This window comes from Hemibagrus wyckioides, linkage group LG12, assembly GCF_019097595.1.
Source record: "Hemibagrus wyckioides isolate EC202008001 linkage group LG12, SWU_Hwy_1.0, whole genome shotgun sequence".
NCBI lineage: Eukaryota > Metazoa > Chordata > Actinopteri > Siluriformes > Bagridae > Hemibagrus > Hemibagrus wyckioides.
In genome coordinates, this window is record NC_080721.1 from 5,068,401 (window position 1) to 5,088,139 (window position 19,739).

Here is a 19,739-nt window from a genome sequence, read left to right on the forward strand (position 1 = left end):
TGTTGGAAGAGGAAGGGGCCGGCTCCAAACTGTTCCCACAAAGTTGGGAGCATGGAATTGTCCAAAATGTCTTGGTATGCTGAAGCATTCAGAGTTCCTTTCACTGGAACTAAGGGGCCAAGCCTAGCTCCTGAAAAACAACCCCACACCATAATCCCCCCTCCACCAAACTTTACACTTGGCACAATGCAGTCAGACAAGTACCGTTCTCCTGGCAACCGCCAAACCCAGACTCGTCCATCAGATTGCCAGATGGAGAAGCGCGATTCGTCACTCCAGAGAACGCGTCTCCACTGCTCTAGAGTCCAGTGGCGGCGTGCTTTACACCACTGCATCCGACGCTTTGCATTGCACTTGGTGATGTATGGCTTGGATGCAGCTGCTCGGCCATGGAAACCCATTCCATGAAGCTGGATTTGTTGCACAGGTGGCATCCTATCACAGTTCCACGCTGGAATTCACTGAGCTCCTGAGAGCGACCCATTCTTTCACAAATGTTTGTAAAAACAGTCTGCATGCCTAGGTGCTTGATTTTATACACCTGTGGCCATGGAAGTGATTGGAACACCTAATTCTGGTTATTTGGATGGGTGAGCGAATACTTTTGGCAATATAGTGTATGTAATTTGATAATTAGAGTATACTAATAGGCTTTTAATCGCACTCAACAACAACTACAACTAATACACTTTTAATAATTGTTAATTAAGTGTTTCTTTTAGGTCAGATTTGATAACTGAAGCTATCTGTTTAATTTCTGATTATATAAAAATATATCTGATATCACCATCTACTATTAATTTTATCACTTGATCAATACTAGTAACAAAATACTACTAACTTCAGTCTGCAATGTATTTTAACTCTGCTCTGGAGCAATGACTCTAATCCAGACAAGTAACGGAAGTACATTATATGGCCAAAATTATGGGGACACTTGAACATCAGATTCAAGATTGGCTGTAGTAATAAGCTCCAACGTTCTGGGAAGGCTTTCCAATAGATGTTGGATTGTGGCTGTGGGGATTAGTGATCATTCAGCTACAAGAGCATTAGTGAGATCAGATGTTGTAAGAGTGAGGAGGTCTGGGGTCATCCCAAAGGTGTTCAGTGGGGTTGAGTCAGCTCTGTGCTGGACATTCGAGTTCTTCCATTCCAACCTTAACACATCATGTCTTCATGGAGCTCTGTGCTTTGTTCACAGGAGCATTGTCACTCTGGTGCAGGCTTTGGATGTTTGAGGTGAAGAACGATGTAGAATGCTACAGCATACAAAGACATCCTATACACTAACAGTTTAGCAGAGAGCCGCATATGAGTGTGATGGTCATTGCTTTTAGTCGGTCGGTGTCACTGATCTTGCAAAAAAAGGGATAATATTGTTCTGGTTTCAGGAGCTTTTCTTCTCCGCCCTCCAGCTCTGCCTGTTACTAGCATGAGAGAGACATTCTTCTGAGAAATCTATTCCTGCAATTTCAGAACTCTGGATGTTTGGAAGTTTGCTGACCAAACTTTGGAAGATATGTGGAGAAGACGTACTGGGTATTAAAAACAGGGAGGTGTGTGAGAGAGAGAGAGGGGAGGGTGTGAGAAACAGGGAAAGACAATGAAAGAAACAAATCTGAAAAAACACTGCATACATTGTCTAAATTCCAACACAATACATAACCCACTTTTTGAAAAATAATTCAGAGATGCAATAACGGGTCTCCTGGGGAGAGACAACAATAAGCAGAGGGCGTGACTGAGGCATGTATATGCTCCCAACCCTTTGCATGATCTCTTCTATACCTCTCTTCTCATTTTTTTTGTTCTATCATTTATCTCTCGTTTCATTTCGTTTCTCTTTTTTCTTGTCCTGTCACCTCTCTGTCTTTCCCATAATCCTCTCCTCTCTCTTCAAGCAGATGTGCCAAGGGGGAAAGCACCCTTTGATGCATGAAAGCTTTATTTTTGTTTACCTTCACAATGTACAGATACCAATGGGGGAAAAGTGCGCATGTGGGAAGAAGTGAGTGAAGCATGTCCTCTTTCCTTTCTTGCAACCTGTCCTCCTCCACTGCCTCCTTAAATAGAAATTCTGATTGTTTCAACCCAATACAACCGGCCAGGGTGTCAAATGTTTTCGCATAATCGCATAACACAGTCTTTGTTTCACACTAACAAGTTGTGTTACAAAGGATCGGAAATGAACAAAGCCTTCCTAATCTCTAGCAACAGTATTTACCGAGCTAACAAAGAACATTATCACAATGCCTAGTAGCTGTTTACACAGTTTCTTAAGCTTGTAACATTCCCAAAATAATTGCTATAATTAAAAGATTATTTATAAAGCTGTAACTGTAACGTTTATATAAAAAAAGCTCTCCTAGGTTAAAATTGTTAGCTGAGATGAGTATCACTTAAATCAATAAAGGGCTTTTTACACTTGAATTAGTTAACCTTGGGTCAAGTCGAAAATTTTATTATCATATCTGCACTGTAAACATCCATGATTGGATAAATACAGCACAGTGCTTTAAATAATAACTTGCTTTGCACTTTCGCATCAGTGAGAAAAAATGGGCAGGTCTGACATTTTGTATCACATTTTTTGGCTGAGCAGATATTATTATATTTCACAGCTTTGTTGTCATATAGTAGACCAGCCGTTCATTGATATACAACTTTTTCAGTGTCACGTATTTCCCTCTCAGGCAGCACGGTGGCTTAGTGGTTAACACTCTTGCCTCACAGCAAGAAGGTCCTGGGTTCAAACAGGTGGGGGCCTGTCTGTGTGGGTTTACTCTGGTTTCCTCCCACAGTCCAAAAACATGTATATTAGGTTGACTGGTAATTCTAAATTGCCCATAGGTGTGAGTGTGTGTGGTTGTCTGTCTATATGTGTGACCCTGTGATGGACTGGTGACCTGTCCAGGGTGTACCCCTGCCTTTTGCCCTATGTGCGCTGGGATAGGCTCCAGCAGACCCCCATGACCCTAATTAGGAATAAGCGGGTATAGACAATGCATGGATATTTCCCTCTCGCTACGTTTATATGTAGCATTTTGCTGCCTGGCACAACCGAGACATCCTTTTTCTCATGTGACATGAGGCATGTGTTGCTAAATTTCGATAGGGTGTCTGTTGCTAAGCATCTAAACTGTAACCCCAGGGTAAAAATTGTGAAACTTTCCTCTACCCTGGTTTAGAAAGATGATAACTCGCGGTTAAGCACATTCTGAAAATCCCTACTGTGAACCTGTTTAATTAAAAAGAAAAAGCATTTACTTCAGCACAGAGCGCACGTTTGAGCAAACTGCCTCAGCTGGTATCACCCTCACTGTTTCTGCTTTGTAACCAACACAGTCCATTTAGCCAAAGGTCAACCTAAGGCACGAAACTGTTTCAAAACCAGGGGTTCATTTTTGAGATCGCAACTGGTATAATTACTGTGATCATTTACAGTAATACTGTGAGAAACAGCTTATAGATAAGATGCCATTATAATTGGAGAAGTATCTAGGTGTTACTGGCCTAGTTTGCAAGATGGTGAAAACCAGTCATAACACCATCTGTTGTATGCAGAAAACAGCCAAACAACATGCACCACAGTTGTATTCAGTGGAGAGACAGGTCATGAGGTCAAGCGGGGGTTAAAGCGAAGGGACTGTATTGTTTTGTTGTCTTTCTATGTGGATATTATAGAATGAGGGCAGGAAATAAAGCAAGATAGATTGCCCCGATGAATGACGATGCCTCCGTTTGCCTTAGCTCCATCATCTATTATAGTTACAAACGAATCAGCAAGGTTGTCTGTTTAATGAACCATATGCAATTACCATGTCCCTGTGTTCCCCTAGTACAGATATATTACATACAACTACAATAAATACATTTGCACATATGAAGCCCAGTAGTCCTTGGGGAGTTCGTGGTTATTAATGTATAATTAAAGTGCAACTTTATGCAGTCCTGTCTATATTAATTACAGATAAATAAATTAACATGGATTATAAATTGTTGCTTTGAAAAGTCGAGCTCATGCTACCTTCATGACCACCTTGTAATGGTCATGTAGATGGGAGGAAGTAGCAGATGTTGTGACAGATGCTGTAGTGCTGGGACACCTGGAAATGTCACCCTTTCTTTTGTGGGCACTAATGAGTTTAGGAGGAATCTAGAAATAAATAATAAGTGCTGTATATTCTCATTTAATAATAATGCGATAAAGAAGCATTCAGATGTCGTACATAGGGATAGACCACCAGATGTGACAGATGACCATGCATCACGTTTATTCCACAACCAGTCCTCAACCCACTACTTCAGACTTGGGTTGAGTATTGTTTTAAATCTCAAAACCCTTTTCCAAATGAAGCTTTGCGCAATGCGTTGGGAGAGTTTGGAGGTCTGCACCTTGGCTCCTCTTGTGAGTATCTGCAAGCTGAGTGTATGTATGCTCACTCATAAATCATCCGCTCATATGCATTATTAGGAACCTCCAAAGATATATTCCGAGACATTAAACGGAAAATAAATACAACAACCACAATTTAAAAAGCTGACATGCAGATATTTTTTTTAAGGAAAATCAACATTTCTCACCTGGTTGTGTCTCATTTCTAGAGACCTACCATCGAGAGCATATTAAGCTTATCAATAATTGCGTGGTTCATCTTAGCTTCCTCCTGCAAGAGCTGTGAACCCTGGCCAGCTTTAATTTTTGGACTGTTCTCAACAACGTAAAGGAGCAAAGTTGAAGAAGGTAACGGTGTCAGTGGTAATATATGTTCCCCTTTCTCCTGAAGGCAGGAGCTTCAGTAGTAATCTATGCACCACAGAAACCCTGCATATTCAGTTTATTCACCAGTTTTAGAATGTCTGGCCAAAAAAGTTTTCCAAATTCTTTATTTACCTTGCAGCATTGCATAGATGAACTCGAAACATTTTCCAATTACCTCGACAGGATGAGAGGGTGCTGCATCAGTGCATCTTTCAAGCACCGTAAACACAGACTAAAGGATTACTAGTGTGAGATGAGGAGGAGGAAAGCATGTGTGAGTGCATATGAGTGAGTTCAGAAAAACGTCATATATGTTGATTGGCTCATCAGCTGCTTTCAAAAAAGATGAAAAAGATGGCCTTGTTTTGGTGCTCAAATATATGGTCCAGCAATATATATGGTCAATGTTAAAACAAGGAGCTCGTGTGCAAAACATTTAAAGCCTGGAAAGGCTTCTGAATATTTGTTTATCATACACTATATTGCCAAAAGTATTCGCTCACCTGCCTTGACTCGCATATGAACTTAAGTGACATCCCATTCCTAATCCATAGGGTTCAATATGATGTCAGTCCACCCTTTGCAGCTATAACAGTTTCAACTCTTCTGGGAAGACTGTCCACAAGGTTTAGGAGTGTGTTTATGGGAATTTTTAACCATTCTTCCAGAAGTGCATTTGTGAGGTCACACACTGATGTTGGACGAGAAGGCCTGGCTCTCAGTCTCCGCTCTAATTCATCCCAAAGGTGTTCTATCGGGTTGAGGTCAGGACTCTGTGCAGGCCAGTCAAGTTCCTCCACACCAGACTCTGTCATCCATGTCTTTATGGACCTTGCTTTGGTCACTGGTGCACAGTCATGTTGGAAGAGGAAGGGGCCAGCTCCAAACTGTTCCCACAAAGTTGGGAGCATGGAATTGTCCAAAATGTCTTGGTATGCTGAAGCATTCAGAGTTCCTTTCACTGGAACTAAGGGGCCAAGCCCAGCTCCTGAAAAACAACCCCACACCATAATCCCCCCTCCACCAAACTTTACACTTGGCACATTGCAGTCAGACAAGTACCGTTCTCCTGGCAACCGCCAAACCCAGACTCGTCCATCAGATTGCCAGATGGAGAAGCGCGATTCGTCACTCCAGAGAACGCGTCTCCACTGCTCTAGAGTCCAGTGGCGGCGTGCTTTACACCACTGCATCCGACGCTTTGCATTGCACTTGGTGATGTATGGCTTGGATGCAGCTGCTCGGCCATGGAAACCCATTCCATGAAGCTCTCTGCACACTGTTCTTGAGCTAATCTGAAGGCCACATGAAGTTTGGAGGTCTGTAGCGATTGACTCTGCAGAAAGTTGGCGACCTCTTCGCACTATGCGCCTCAGCATCCGCTGACCCCGCTCCGTCAGTTTACGTGGCCTACCACTTCGTGGCTGAGTTGCTGTCGTTCCCAAACACTTCCATGTTCTTATAATACAGCTGACAGTTGACTGTGGAATATTTAGGAGCGAGGAAATTTCACGACTGGATTTGTTGCACAGGTGGCATCCTATCACAGTTCCACGCTGGAATTCACTGAGCTCCTGAGAGCGACACATTCTTTCACAAATGTTTGTAAAAACAGTCTGCATGCCTAGGTGCTTGATTTTATACACCTGTGGCCATGGAAGTGACTGGAACAACTGATTCTGATTATTTGGATGGGTGAGCGAATACTTTTGGCAATATAGTGTATTTCCCTTCTCTTTAGCATCCCCTGCAATTCTGTCGAGCTCCACTAGGAGGGTGTAGCCAACAGTTTGAATACTTCTGACACGTGTGTACAATGTGTGTGAAATGTGACTAAATAAAGATTTTAGATGCACAGGTTTTGGCATTAACATATGCTTACAGCTGGCTTTATGTACATGAACAGATAATATGTTTTAAAATTTGCTTTTATAGAGAGGCAATATTATTGGGGTTTTTTTTCTATGAAGACAATAATTATATTTCTGAATGAAATATGAGTGCTGTATGATCATTAACCATAAATCAGGTAGTATTGAGGATGCTCAATACTTGGGAACAAAAACAAGGACTTCTTTCTATGCAGTGGAATATAGCATGTAGTTCTGCATGACAAATAACTACATGACTATATGACTCTGTTGGGATAGCTACAGAGATGAGGCCTATGGGAATGGAGTGAGGATGGAGACATTATGCACACTTTAATGACACACACACACATTTCTTGTACCCCTGCTCTCTTTCTTTCTTTTCCTCTCTATCGCTTGGTGAAGTTTTATACGACAGAGGTGATGACGCTAATTTACCATTTTATGCGGGACCAAGAGACAGACTCCTGAATAAACCAGTGTTGCCTGCTGTGTGGTATGAGCTCTTTTCTAGAATATTACTGCTAGAATTACAAGTAACACTTTCTTTAAAGGCCATATCTGTAATTAGCTATAAATAAATTCATGCAGCGGTATAATAAAATAACCTTATCATACATTCATTTTTAGGAAAATACTGTATATACTAATATGTCAAGTATTGTACACAGCACATTATCATTAGCAAAGACAGTCACTTTGCAGACTGTAAACAGTTCTGCATTCATTTATTCATATATAATATATATATCTATAACATATATATATATCTTTCCTGCCAGTGTTCATCAAACTCTATAACTCCTTTCAGTAGGGAGCAGTGCTGACACAATGGACACTGACAGTATCACTGTGCCATTATATGCATTATCCAAATTTCACAATAAATACAATACACCGATTAGGCATAAGATTATGACCACTGACAGGTGACGTGAATAAGACTGATGATCTCCTCATCATGGCACCTGTTAGTGGGTGGGATATATTAGGCAGCAAGTGAACATTTTGTCCTCAAAGTCGATGTGTTAGAAGCAGGAAAAATGGACAAGTGTAAGGATTTGAGCGAGTTTGACGAAGGGCCAAATTGTGATGTCTAGACCACTGGATCAGAGCATCTCCAAAACTACAGCTCTTGTGGGGTGTTCCCGGTCTGCAGTGGTCAGTATCTATCAAAAGTGGTCCAAGAAAGGAACAGTGGTGAACCGGTGACAGGGTCATGGGCGGCCAAGGCTCAGTGATGCACGTGGGGAGTGAAGGCTGGACCGTGTGATCCGATCCAATAGACGAGATACTGTTGATCAAACTGTTGAAGAAGTTAATGCTGGTTCTGATAGAAAGGTGTCAGAATACACAGTGCATGACGGGTCAGAGCTGTTCTGGCAGCAAAAGGGGGACCAACACAATAATAGGCAGGTGGTCATAATGTTATGCTTGATTAGTGTATAATACCATGTGCAATATGTTTTATATATATATATATATATATATATATATATAACTATTGTTATTTCGAGTGTATATTTAAAGGAAATGACAACACATCAAAATAAGCCAAGATCATGCAGTATTTGCAGAGCTTTAATAACTCAAATAGAACAAAATGCAAATCATTTGTAAACAAATTGTGTTAATGCTTTGGCTAAATATCATTAAGAAATCAGTATTTGGTGGAATAGCCCCGATGCGTTTTGGCTCCATGCTCTCCACCAGTTTTTCACATTGCTGTCGGAGAACTTTATACCACTCTTTTTGCAAAAAAGCAAACAGTTCAGCTTTGCTTGATGGTTTGTGACCATCCATCTTCCTCTTGATGACGTTCCAGATAGGGTTCAAATCTGGAGATCTGGGCAGTGGTCTCTTATTCTTTTTCATATATATATATATATATATATATATATATATATATATATATATATATATATATATATATAAAATCTTCATTAAAAGTGTTACTGAGCCATTCTGGCAAATTCTGCATGCTAATAATTTGTGTATCCAGTATTTGTCTACATTTGTAACACAGATCTAACATTAATGGTACCAGCCAATAGACTCAATCTGTTAAAATTCTTTATTTTTTTAATAGGTACTAACACATGCAGCTCTTATTTTCTGAACATGATTTTTTTTTTTTTTTATTGCCGTGCTTTTTGACAACTCTATGGTTGTCCATTTCCTGCACTTCACATTGGCTTTTAAACCACAATTTGTGCCTCATACAGGGATTAATATGCAGTCTCAGGAGCAGCCGATGTAATGAGCTACTGCCTTATTAAGTTGAAGGTTAATGCAAGATGCATTGTAAAGGCATGTTTGTGGCCAACGCTGCGCCTCTTCGCGAACGTATATGTGGCCATAAATGTCAAACCTATTTTATGCTGATTTTTCTTTAAAAAATAAATAAATAAGTACAATTACAAGGAATTTTCCTTTTCGGTTGAAGCACAAGAACACATCGTTTCAGACATCATAACACAATTAGCAGTCTAATATACAAATATTGCACCTAATATACAAATATAAGTAATAATATCTCACCTAATATTCAAATATAACTAATATCACAGCTAATATACAAATATTACATTTTAAACAGCATTGCCAGGCTCAATAAATGTAACCAGACTACAAGAAATGTAAAAATATTTAAGATAAGCTCTATCTTTTTTCCATAATAGTCCATAATAGTCCACTTTAGCTACAGAAATAAGCCTCATTTGTTTCATTTTATAGAATAAAATTCTCTCTCAGTCACACTGCTAAAAGAATAAACAGTAAATAAATAAGGCTGTTGTAAGATAAGGCCTAGATCACTGTATATAAAAATTCAACCTGAAACACTGCTTTAAAAAGAACTTTTATGCAGTCTAATTGGTATTCCCTGTAATATTATGCTGCCTGTTATATATCTGTTATTGCAGACTTTGTGTAAAATGTTGCCAGACAGGTTGTATGTCAGCTCCTGATGGCTTCGTTCTTTTTCCGGTGATTCATTTGGAAATGGAAAAGACAATTAAGAAACAGTATTGTCAGTCATCCTGCTTTCAGGCCACCCACATCCATAATCTGAACAGCTGATGACTGCAATTTCCTCGCTACTGACAGCTACTCAGTCATTGCCTAAGAAGGTACAGGAGCTGACAAAACTCTGACAATCTTAACAGCCCATAAAGAATATACCATTAAAACCGCACATACAGTGCAACCAATAGCAATCAATTAAAATGCTGGGGTTTAGCTGAAGCTGAGTTTTATGTGAAAGCAGCCAGTCTGATCCGATTTATTGGCCAAAGCAGGTTTTAATCATAGCTTGCAATTTGTTTAAAACGAAACTGGGTGATGCATGTGGAAATGTAAAGGAAATAGAAATAGAGGAAAGTACATTATTTCTTCAAACTCCCTAGGGTTAGGGTTAGGGTTAGGGTTAGGGTTAGGTTAAAATTTATTCACCATTCTTCCAAATTTTTGTTCTCATATACTGATTATATTTTATATAATCTCACATTATGCAAATTGGATCTCACATTAGGCAAATTGATTTAGAGTCTTTAGGGGCAAGATGTTGAGTTCTTCAGTTCTCCAGTAACAGTTTTGGTAACATATATATATATATATATATATATATATATATATATATATATATATATATATATGTACATTATATCTACTATATGTTTAGTTAGTAAATGCTGTGTTGCAAACTCTATATGTGTATGTATAGGGTGTATTTATTTATAATCTGCCTTATTGCTGCTGAACACAAGAGCAGTGCTGCTGTATCGTGCCACAGTCCAGAAAGCACAATATTGTTTGCCACTTAAATAAAATTTAAATCAATTCAATAAAATTAAAATCTTTCTGTCCAGTTCATCCAAACTCATACACAGCACTCATGCAAAGACCAATAAATTGATCTACAGCTGTTTTTTTAATTATTATTGGCCCTTATTCTTTCAAGGCATGCGCTCAAATCTGTCCTCATTTTGCAATTTTAATAAATCAGAGTAATTTTAATTGTGTATTAATATGACAGCTGTCCTGAGATTTTACGCTTTATAAACTTTTACAGTAATCCCTCAAGGATCTATTATCATTTATCCCTTTTAGACATGTAACTGTTTACATAGCAATAACTGTTTTACTTTTAAATCGTATTTATATCACAGACGAATACTTAATACGTTAACAAGGTCGTTGTGTGCTTTAAGCCCTGGCTGCTGCTGACGTACCTGTAAATATCCATGCACAATGTAAATCCATTACTGTATAACACCAATTATAATGTGAGAAGAACCATGAAATGGGTCTGTCCTACATTTCCTGTGTTTTTTGAACAGTGCCGCATGACCTGAAAGGGTCAGGTTCTAGGGCAAAGCCTTATGGACGGATAAATTTATCTTCACCTTCAGCAGAATGATGAAATGGGGAAAGTGTGAACTCCTCCTTATCTGTAAAACACGTTGACATGGGAAAATATGGCTGCCAGAAGAAACATTGTGTCTGCTTTCCTGTCCATCACCAATAAACTGAACCCCCAAAAAACTTTAACCTATGAGATTTCTACATTATTATATAAACTGAAACATAACACTTATTACTGAGCTGCTTTTTTACAGACTGTGTCTGGTTAAACTCATGGAGGTGTGTGGAGGAGATGATAAAACATTTAATATGGGGGTAGTGGAGGCTCAAACGGTTAAGGCCCTGGATCGTTGATTGGAAGATCATGGTTCAAGCCCCAACACTGTCAAGCTGCCACCACTGGACCTCTGAGCAAGGCCCTTAGCCCTCTCTGCCCCAGGGGTGCTGTATCATGGCTGACCCTGTGCTCTTGCCCCAACCAAGTTGTGCTGTTATGTATATTCTTCTAATATGCTACCTCTTTGTAAACCAAAACACCCTCTTGTTCATGCGTCATTCTATATGGATTTTCTGGGAGAGTTTGATAATTAACACTGGTTTATTGATTTAATTACAGCTTTCTTTATATTTTCTATAATGGACCTATCCATCCAGTTTCTATTCAGCCACACAGGGTCACAGGAAACATGGAGTCAATCCCTGGGGACTTGGGGCACAAAACGAGGGACACACTGGACAGGATGCCAACCCCTCACAGGGCAGAGGACACAATCATGCATACACACACTTAGACACCTCAGGGAATTTAGAGATGCCAGTTAGCTTATTATGCACGTGTTTGGACTGGGGAAGGAAACTCGAGTACCTGGAGGAAACCCCTAAGGCATAGAGAAATCATGTAAACACCTGGCAGAGGTTGGAATCGCACCCCAACCACGGAGGATGCCCCCCTCTACCCCCTGCACCACTAAAAGAATATTATTATTATTAAATATTAAGTGCTAAATGATCTACCATACTAGTTGTACAATTTGTAAACAAACTATTTTTTGAATCCTGCATTGTTTATTATATTATATTATATTATATTATATTATATTATATTATATTATATTATATTATATTATATTATATTATATTATATTATATTATATTATTATTGGTTGCTTTTAGATTTTCAGTGTAATTAAATTAAACTACAATGTTTTTTTTTATTTCATTTATGTTTTACACATATTTACTAAAGTGTTTATCCTGCTTCTACAAGGCTTAGTACATAAATACTGCATCACAAACTACATCCAGGTATTTATAGGGATTATTTATTTATAATCTGTCATATTACTATTGAACAGAGAGCAGTGCAGACATATCATGGTCTTTGCACCACATGCATTTTTCTACGGCACAATATTTTGTGCAAATTGAAATCGCTATACTTTAATCTCACTGACATTGTTTTGCTTAAAATCCCTGCCCTCACTTTGCTTAAAACTCTCACCCGTTGCCAAAGCAGCTGAAGCGCAGCCATTTACAGGTATATTTGCTAGTGCGAGTTGGAAAGTTGTTTCCTGGCTCGGTATATCTGTCACAACCGGTGCCAAAACTGGCATCACAATAACAAACCGCTAGTGCAGCCCATTTAGAGAGTCAGTCAATAATCCGTAGTGTTATATATCAGACCTATTTATGTAACAGTGGTTCACAAGTATAACAACACATTTTCATTAGAGACGGTTACAGATGACGGTGTCAGGATTAGACGTGGATGAACTGGCACTGCTGAGAACATTTTTGTCCTTGGACTTGCCTTCTAAGTTTTCATGAAAGTTTGATAACTCTGTAGCCAAAACTACAGCAGAGAGCAGAGCTGTTTAGGTATTTACATTTTGGGCGGGGTCACTGCAGATATTCTTGTGCAGGTAGTGAAGGATTGTGCCTGCTGGTATAGAGCCAGCTGAGGAATAACTCCCTGCCGGTGACAAAGAAGCACTGTTGACAGACTGAAGGACCCAAAGTGCCCTCTTGTACGGCTGTGCGTGTCACTTCCTGTGGAGCTCTCAAAGGAAAAATGCAGAGGAAGGGATGAATTGGCAGGGATGCTCTCTGTGCATTAACATCACTATACTGGATGATTTGTGTGTAGGCTCTACATTTCAAAATTCCAAATGATGCATTAAGGTTTTGGACATTTCATTCATACATTTGAATTATCGATTGATTTTGTATGGGGGGGGGCACAGTGACTTAATTTTGCCTTACTCCACTAGGGTTGTGGGTTCGGGGGGTTTAATTCCCACCATCTCCTGTGTGTTGTAACTTCTCCCCATGTTTTGAGGATTTCTTCTGGGTTCCCCAGTCCATACACATGCATCGTAGGCTGATCAGCATCTCTAAATTGTCCATAGTGTATCTCTGAGTGTGATTGTACCCTGTTGTACCCTGTGTATCTTGTGTTGTACACCCATCTCCACGGTCCCAACCCCCAACTTATCACCATAGGACTGTGTACCCCAAGTCCCCTGGGATGGACTTCAGGCTCCCAGGAATCCTGTGTAGGATGGATGGATGGAATTATGAATTTGGCATGACATCAATGATAACATTGTACATCAAACTATATGATAAATGATAATTATTTCTCTCTGTAGTGCGCCACAATAATCCACACTTGAGTAAGATTTAATTGACACAGAACACAATATTATCACTGGTTCACTTGAAGATGTTTTCATACACTCTACTGATATAGCAGTTCTTGTACGGAAAGATGTCACGAGCACTTAGCAAGATGTCATACACAATATGCCATGATTAAATTACAGTGAGACCAACAAAAAGAAAGAAGGAGAAAAGAAAAAGAGACAGAGGGAGATCTGTATATATAAGTGCTCAAAATTTTTGTATCTGGTTTCGGATTTGGATTTACGCCGGAAGTGGGCGTGGTCTGTAACAGGAGTGATGCTTCTGTTTTGTTTGTTTGTTTTTGTGGTCATGTGAGCAAGTTTTTGATTCAGAAATTATATCATATCATAGCCATCTTATACATTTTTTTATCAGAAATACTTGGGATTTATTAAATTCCAAAACAGTCTCATTTTTAATACCTGCATGATTTCCCAGATTGATTTTCTTTCACAAAAGCTGCTATTTTTTAATTAATTCCAAGCTTATTTTTGGAAACGTACCAGAGAAATGCAGCACTGTGCACAGCATGTGGTCTGTGTGAGCTATATGCAGCAGCATCTCTATAAATAAGAGCATATTACCTTCTCTGTTTGTACAGGAAAATGTTCGAAACCATGCTTTTATTTTGGAGGTCAGTAAACAGAGATTTCAGAGATTTCATCTTGCTACTGGAGCAAACCACTGAGGACCAAAAAGCAAACAGAGCACCTCCTATTACTATCCAGTCATCCATTTTCTGTAGCACTTATTCTACACAGGGTCATGGGGAACCTGGAATCTATCCGAGGGGACTTGAGCATGAGGCAGGGGACACACAGGGCAACCCATCACAGGGCACAATCTCATCCATTCACACACTATGGATGATTCAGAGATGCCACTCAGCCTATAATGCATGTCTTTGGACTGGGTGAGGAAACTGGAGTACCCAGAGGAAACCCTTGAAGCACACGGAGGACATACACACACACACACACAAAATGGACCCCACAAAAAAATCTCTTGAATCATCCAGCAAGTGAAAACATCCTACATTTAGACAACTTTATTTAAAATTTCTCATTATGAGATTCGTTCAGTCGACATCTACTTGGACTCATTTAATCAAGTCTGAAATGGTCAGTGTCTTTCGAGCTCTATGAGAAATCTCCCTCCAGCTTTGTGTCTCTGATGACGCCAATCCTTTGTTCTCTGCCTGTCTTGATTAGTGTTTAACCACAGACTCCTTCACGTTTATCGATTTAGTCATGTCTAGTTTATGCCTGCTTGCCGATCGCCTGACCTTTAGTCTGCCTGACGTTTCTGGGTATAGCCTAGCCCTTTGTCTGCTGCACTGGTTTTAATAAAACCACTGAACCTGAACTTGTCTCGTCTGTCCACTTCGTGACAATTTGCACAAGATATCATTTTGCAGAGAATTTATCCTTCATTGATCCCTTCAGTAACTGCTTATCCTAGTCAGGATCATGGTGGAGCCTGTAATAGAAACATGTGGGGATATAGTGCTAGGCTGTTTATGTAAAAAGTAAAATAAAACCAGTACATCTGGGTATAGATGACATCACTAGCTGCATGCAATTTATAGTAGCGTGAGAACTGGCTGACGAGCTTACTTTAAGAAAATACCCAGCTACTCTATATATGTCAAGTTTAACAAAGCTGAACAAACCAGACACACATGGTCTACAAAGGTTTAGTATCATTGTCAGTAAACTCGGAATGAGACTTCATGCTGGGTATGATAGAGTCGATCAGAAGCTCGTTCAACCAGAGTGTCACGTGGTTTGGTGGTATTCTTAAAGGATGATGAGACTGACTTTACCCAGTGCACAGATGGCATTTCCACATTTGATGATCCAGTGTCATGGATCATTGTTTTGTTTTGTTGTGTTTCGGAAATCAAATCATTTACACTTTACAACAGCATTTAGTGAATCCTTTTCCAAAGCAACTTACATTTAACTCATTTCATACAACTGAGCAGTTTAGGGTTAAGAGCCTTGCTCAAGGGCCCAGTGCTCAGTGGCAGCTTGGTCAGCTCTGAACAGTAATCCTTCCTCTTAAACTCTGAGCTCCCACTGCCCACCAGTCGAATCAATTCGAATCTACATTTTTTCCCAGATCACATGAGCATAGACGAAAGCTAGAATATATTGTACATAAACATAAAGTCATGAAGTCATATGAATCTACCAGACCAGTAAGGCATGAGACCCTGTACCCACTGCTTATCCACTGGACTGGCAATTAAGACTAATGTGAGACTGATGCCATATAAATGTGTAAGATCATGCAGTATGAGCACGTCTTTACCTACCTTTGTGTCTCACTGGCCAAAGTAAGACTGACACAATCTAACAGTTGACTCTATTGAGTTTCCAAAGTAAAAGTAAACTCAATTTCCAGCAACCATTTATATGAGTGTAACAGAAAATGGATGGATATATAGATAGATAGATAGATAGATAGATAGATAGATAGATAGATAGATAGATAGATAGATAGATAGATAGATAGATAGATAGATAGATTAACACTTGTTCGCTTGAACATGTTTTCATACACTTAGCAGAATGTAATAAACAACATTCCATGATAAAATTACAGTGGTAAGTGCATCCATCCCTTGCTTCACAGCTTCTCCACATTAGCTGTATAGCGAAGTGCGTCCTGCTTTTAAGCTGATTAGCTGTTTTATTTATTCTAGGTTGAATTTTAGTGGCCTGTGTGTCCTTGAATATAGCTCTAATACAATTTTATACTGGTCTGGTCAACTGGGAACATCAGGTCTGACCTTTATTGCACCCAATCACTGGCCCAACACACACACACACAAAGACACACAAACAGACAGTCAAGGCAGCATGGTTTAAGCCTGATCTCATAATCACCCCACAGCAATTGCCCAGTTAATGTGCATGGAAAGACCTAATTTACACTTAATGCTGATTTAACTAAAATAAGCCATTAAAATAATCCAACGTTTAGGTACACACAAAGCAACGAGAGAGAGAGAGAGAGAGAGAGAGAGAGAGAGATAATGCATCACTTTCATTTATTATCCTGCGTGTTCTCTGCTATACCTTTTTACAGAAAGTAAAACAAAAAGCACAGAAGCCGCTTCGCCTGCACGGGCTAATAAGCTGAAAGTAATTGCAAGAGCATCCATTCCTCGATTCCTCTCCCTCACCATAAGCGTGTCTCCTGCTAGTAGGAAATACTGTTTCGCTCTGGGTGATGCTTGATGAAGTCTGAATGTCACCAAGTCACTGATTAATCCTGCCTTCCCCAATCCCATAGATGTAGATAGAGAAGAGCACAAAGGGCCCATTAAAGAACCACAGCATTTCTCAAGAACCAGTGGCCTACCAATTAGAACCAGAGGACATTCATTAAGTGTGAAATAACTTGATTGAAGTGGAGGAGTATATTTGTGATTTGGCAGAAGTAGCAAAGCAATTAAAGTGCACGAGCATGCAGAGAGAAATATTAGCTGTAATAAGTTGGGTAATTAAATACTTAGCAAACAAACAGCTCCTATTGCTTTTCTGTACAGAATGCTTTATGTGTTCATGTATAACTTATGGAGAAATACTTGTGAATAAATAAATAAATAAACATGGGCGGTTTGAGCAAAAATAAATAATAACAATGAAAAATTGAGCTTATCTGAATAAATGGTACGAAAATTAATTATTTATATATTAGATAGATAGATAGATAGATAGATAGATAGATAGATAGATAGATAGATAGATAGATAGATAGATAGATAGATAGATAGATTTACATAATAATAAACACATTTCATTTCATATAATAATATTTGCAAATATTCATTTAATAAGTATTAAAATTCTTTTTTTATTTTGTATTTGTTTATATATTTAATTATTTCACTGATTCTACAGGCAACATGAAATAGATCTTGAACTTAAACCACTGGACATGATTTGATTATTTACATTTAATTCAGCAGGGTTTTACGTTTTAATAGCACTGTGTGTCAGAATTGCACAAAATTAAAAAATAAATCAAATTAAAATTCACTGTCAATATGGCATGGCTGCGTTTGGTGAAATAATTCTGATCCTTTGTTTTGTTTTGTTTTGTTTTTACCCGTCTTTTTATTTCTTTGTTAATTTATTCATCCTGAAAATTGTGCCAAGCTACTTCCTATAGATGAGAGCATGTTAAGTATGTTGCTCTTCGTCTTTTCTGGGAAACTGGGAAGGCAACACTCCAGCTGTAAGCTTAAAGATAGCCAGATCTCCAGCCAGCAATATGATTAACATGACTTTTGTCAATAATATTTTCTCTCTTCGACTGTGCAATTCAACATCTTCCACAGGTAAGCTAATTGTTACACACATGTCTTAATTTCTCATCCTTCATCTTAGGTACAAACTGCTTCCCTGCTACCAATTTGCTGTCATTGTTGTTTGTTTACTTAGTTCTGTGCTGTACAGCTGTGAGAGAAACCGAAAACCAGAGTCACGCTCCTGCTTCTAAATCAGAATATGACTTATTTTTTTATAAACTCTCCAAATATTAACCGATAGAGCCTTGTGCCCAAATTGCCTAGCTTTGCACTGGAGGTGTGTGCAAGTTTGCTGTCTGCTGCTCAGTCGAGGCTCTCATCAGTGATTAAAGCTTTGTGCTTGGTCTCACAGTGATTACAGTGATTAGTGATGGAGTGATTAAAAGTCATGAATCAGAGTGACCTCATATTTGAATTTCTAAGTAGGCTACAAGTAATTAGTATTGGCAAAGAGTTCTGGGGGTCCAGGAAGTTCGAAGCATTTATTCTCTCTTTTCTCTGAGAGAGAGAGAGAGAGAGACTTCCAATTATAAAACAGTGGTCATGAGAACTTGTCACTTGTGATACAGTATTAACAGCTTCTCAGCTCTTTACACGGAATTAGACATGAAGAGAAGAAGTAAAAGAAAAAGGGGATGAGTGTGTTTCGCCAGCATCAGGACCACTGCCTCCGACACGATGTGAGGAAGTCACAATAATAACAATGCGCACACAGTAGCTCCAAATTATAATAACCATCATTCCAAATGTATGCAGTGCGGCTAACAAACTTCTTCAATGCTGAACACCACATCCTCCGTGTTTCTAAGAACTTGTGCAAACTTGTAATCAAACAGGCAATAAAGTAATGCGGTTTCGATAACGCACTTCGCGCCGTCTCGCTGCTTGGGTGACAAAACATGTGTATGATGAAACGTGCATTACCTGTTGGCCCTTCGAGATTTTCCCCGCAAATCCCCATAGCAAGAACAAGTAGAAAAGTCACTGCGTTCATTGTTATTCCGGTTGTTCGCGGCGCTTGATATCCGTGTAGTGCCTTTGGAGAAGTCGCGCGCGCTCTTGCGCCCATTAGCCGCCGCTGTTCTGCTAGAGCTGATGCTGAGTTTACGCGCAGCGTGTGCGCGAGCCCGAGCCGCTCCAGCTGACGTCAGGACCCGCGGATCAAACGAGTTTTTTCTCTCCTGTCTCTCCCAGCTGCGCTTTTTCTCCCTCCAAAACTCTCTCTCTCTCTCTCTCTCTCTCTCTCTCATACACACACGAACACGCACACGCACGCACGCACGCACGCACACACACGCACAAAAAGGCGAGTCGATGGCGCCCTCCTGAGGAAACGGCACATTACCGTTACATCCGAGTACCATACCCCGGCAATAATACTTTTCACACAGATATACCTCTATTTTTTTTATCCTAACTGTTAAGATAAAATCTGGATTTAAAAAAATGCATTAGTTAGATGTCCTGAAGTTGCAACACCGCCAAATACTTAAATACAGTAAAACCTAACTATTAGTGAAAACTTTTTATCCATCTTAGAGCGAACAGAGAAAATGAATTCATTCAGCCTCCTCAAGTTTCACTATCTGCTTTATTCTGGTCAAGATCCTAATAGACCCAGAGCCTATCCCAGGAGCAGTGGGATGATGAAACATTCCCATACGCATTCACACTGCATCCTGACCTTTGGAGGATACAGGAACTCCATACGAACATACGAGAGAGAGAA

The 19,739-nt window shown here is 39.4% G+C and overlaps 1 protein-coding gene across 5 annotated transcripts in view; it reads right to left on the reverse strand.

Moving 5' to 3' along the window:
* ptprua (protein tyrosine phosphatase receptor type Ua) overlaps positions 1–19,241 on the reverse strand; it is a 264,933-nt gene extending 245,692 nt beyond the window's left edge. For 4 of the 5 annotated variants that reach the window (XM_058404911.1, XM_058404913.1, XM_058404912.1 and 1 more), the window contains exon 1: positions 18,935–19,240. In XM_058404911.1, the coding sequence (XP_058260894.1) occupies positions 18,935–19,079 (145 nt within the window). In that variant the 5' untranslated portion in view covers positions 19,080–19,240. Of the gene's footprint in view, positions 1–18,934 lie in introns of all 5 variants that reach the window. The other variant, XM_058404915.1, reaches the window with a different exon arrangement.
* Positions 19,242–19,739: the final 498 nt, after the last annotated feature.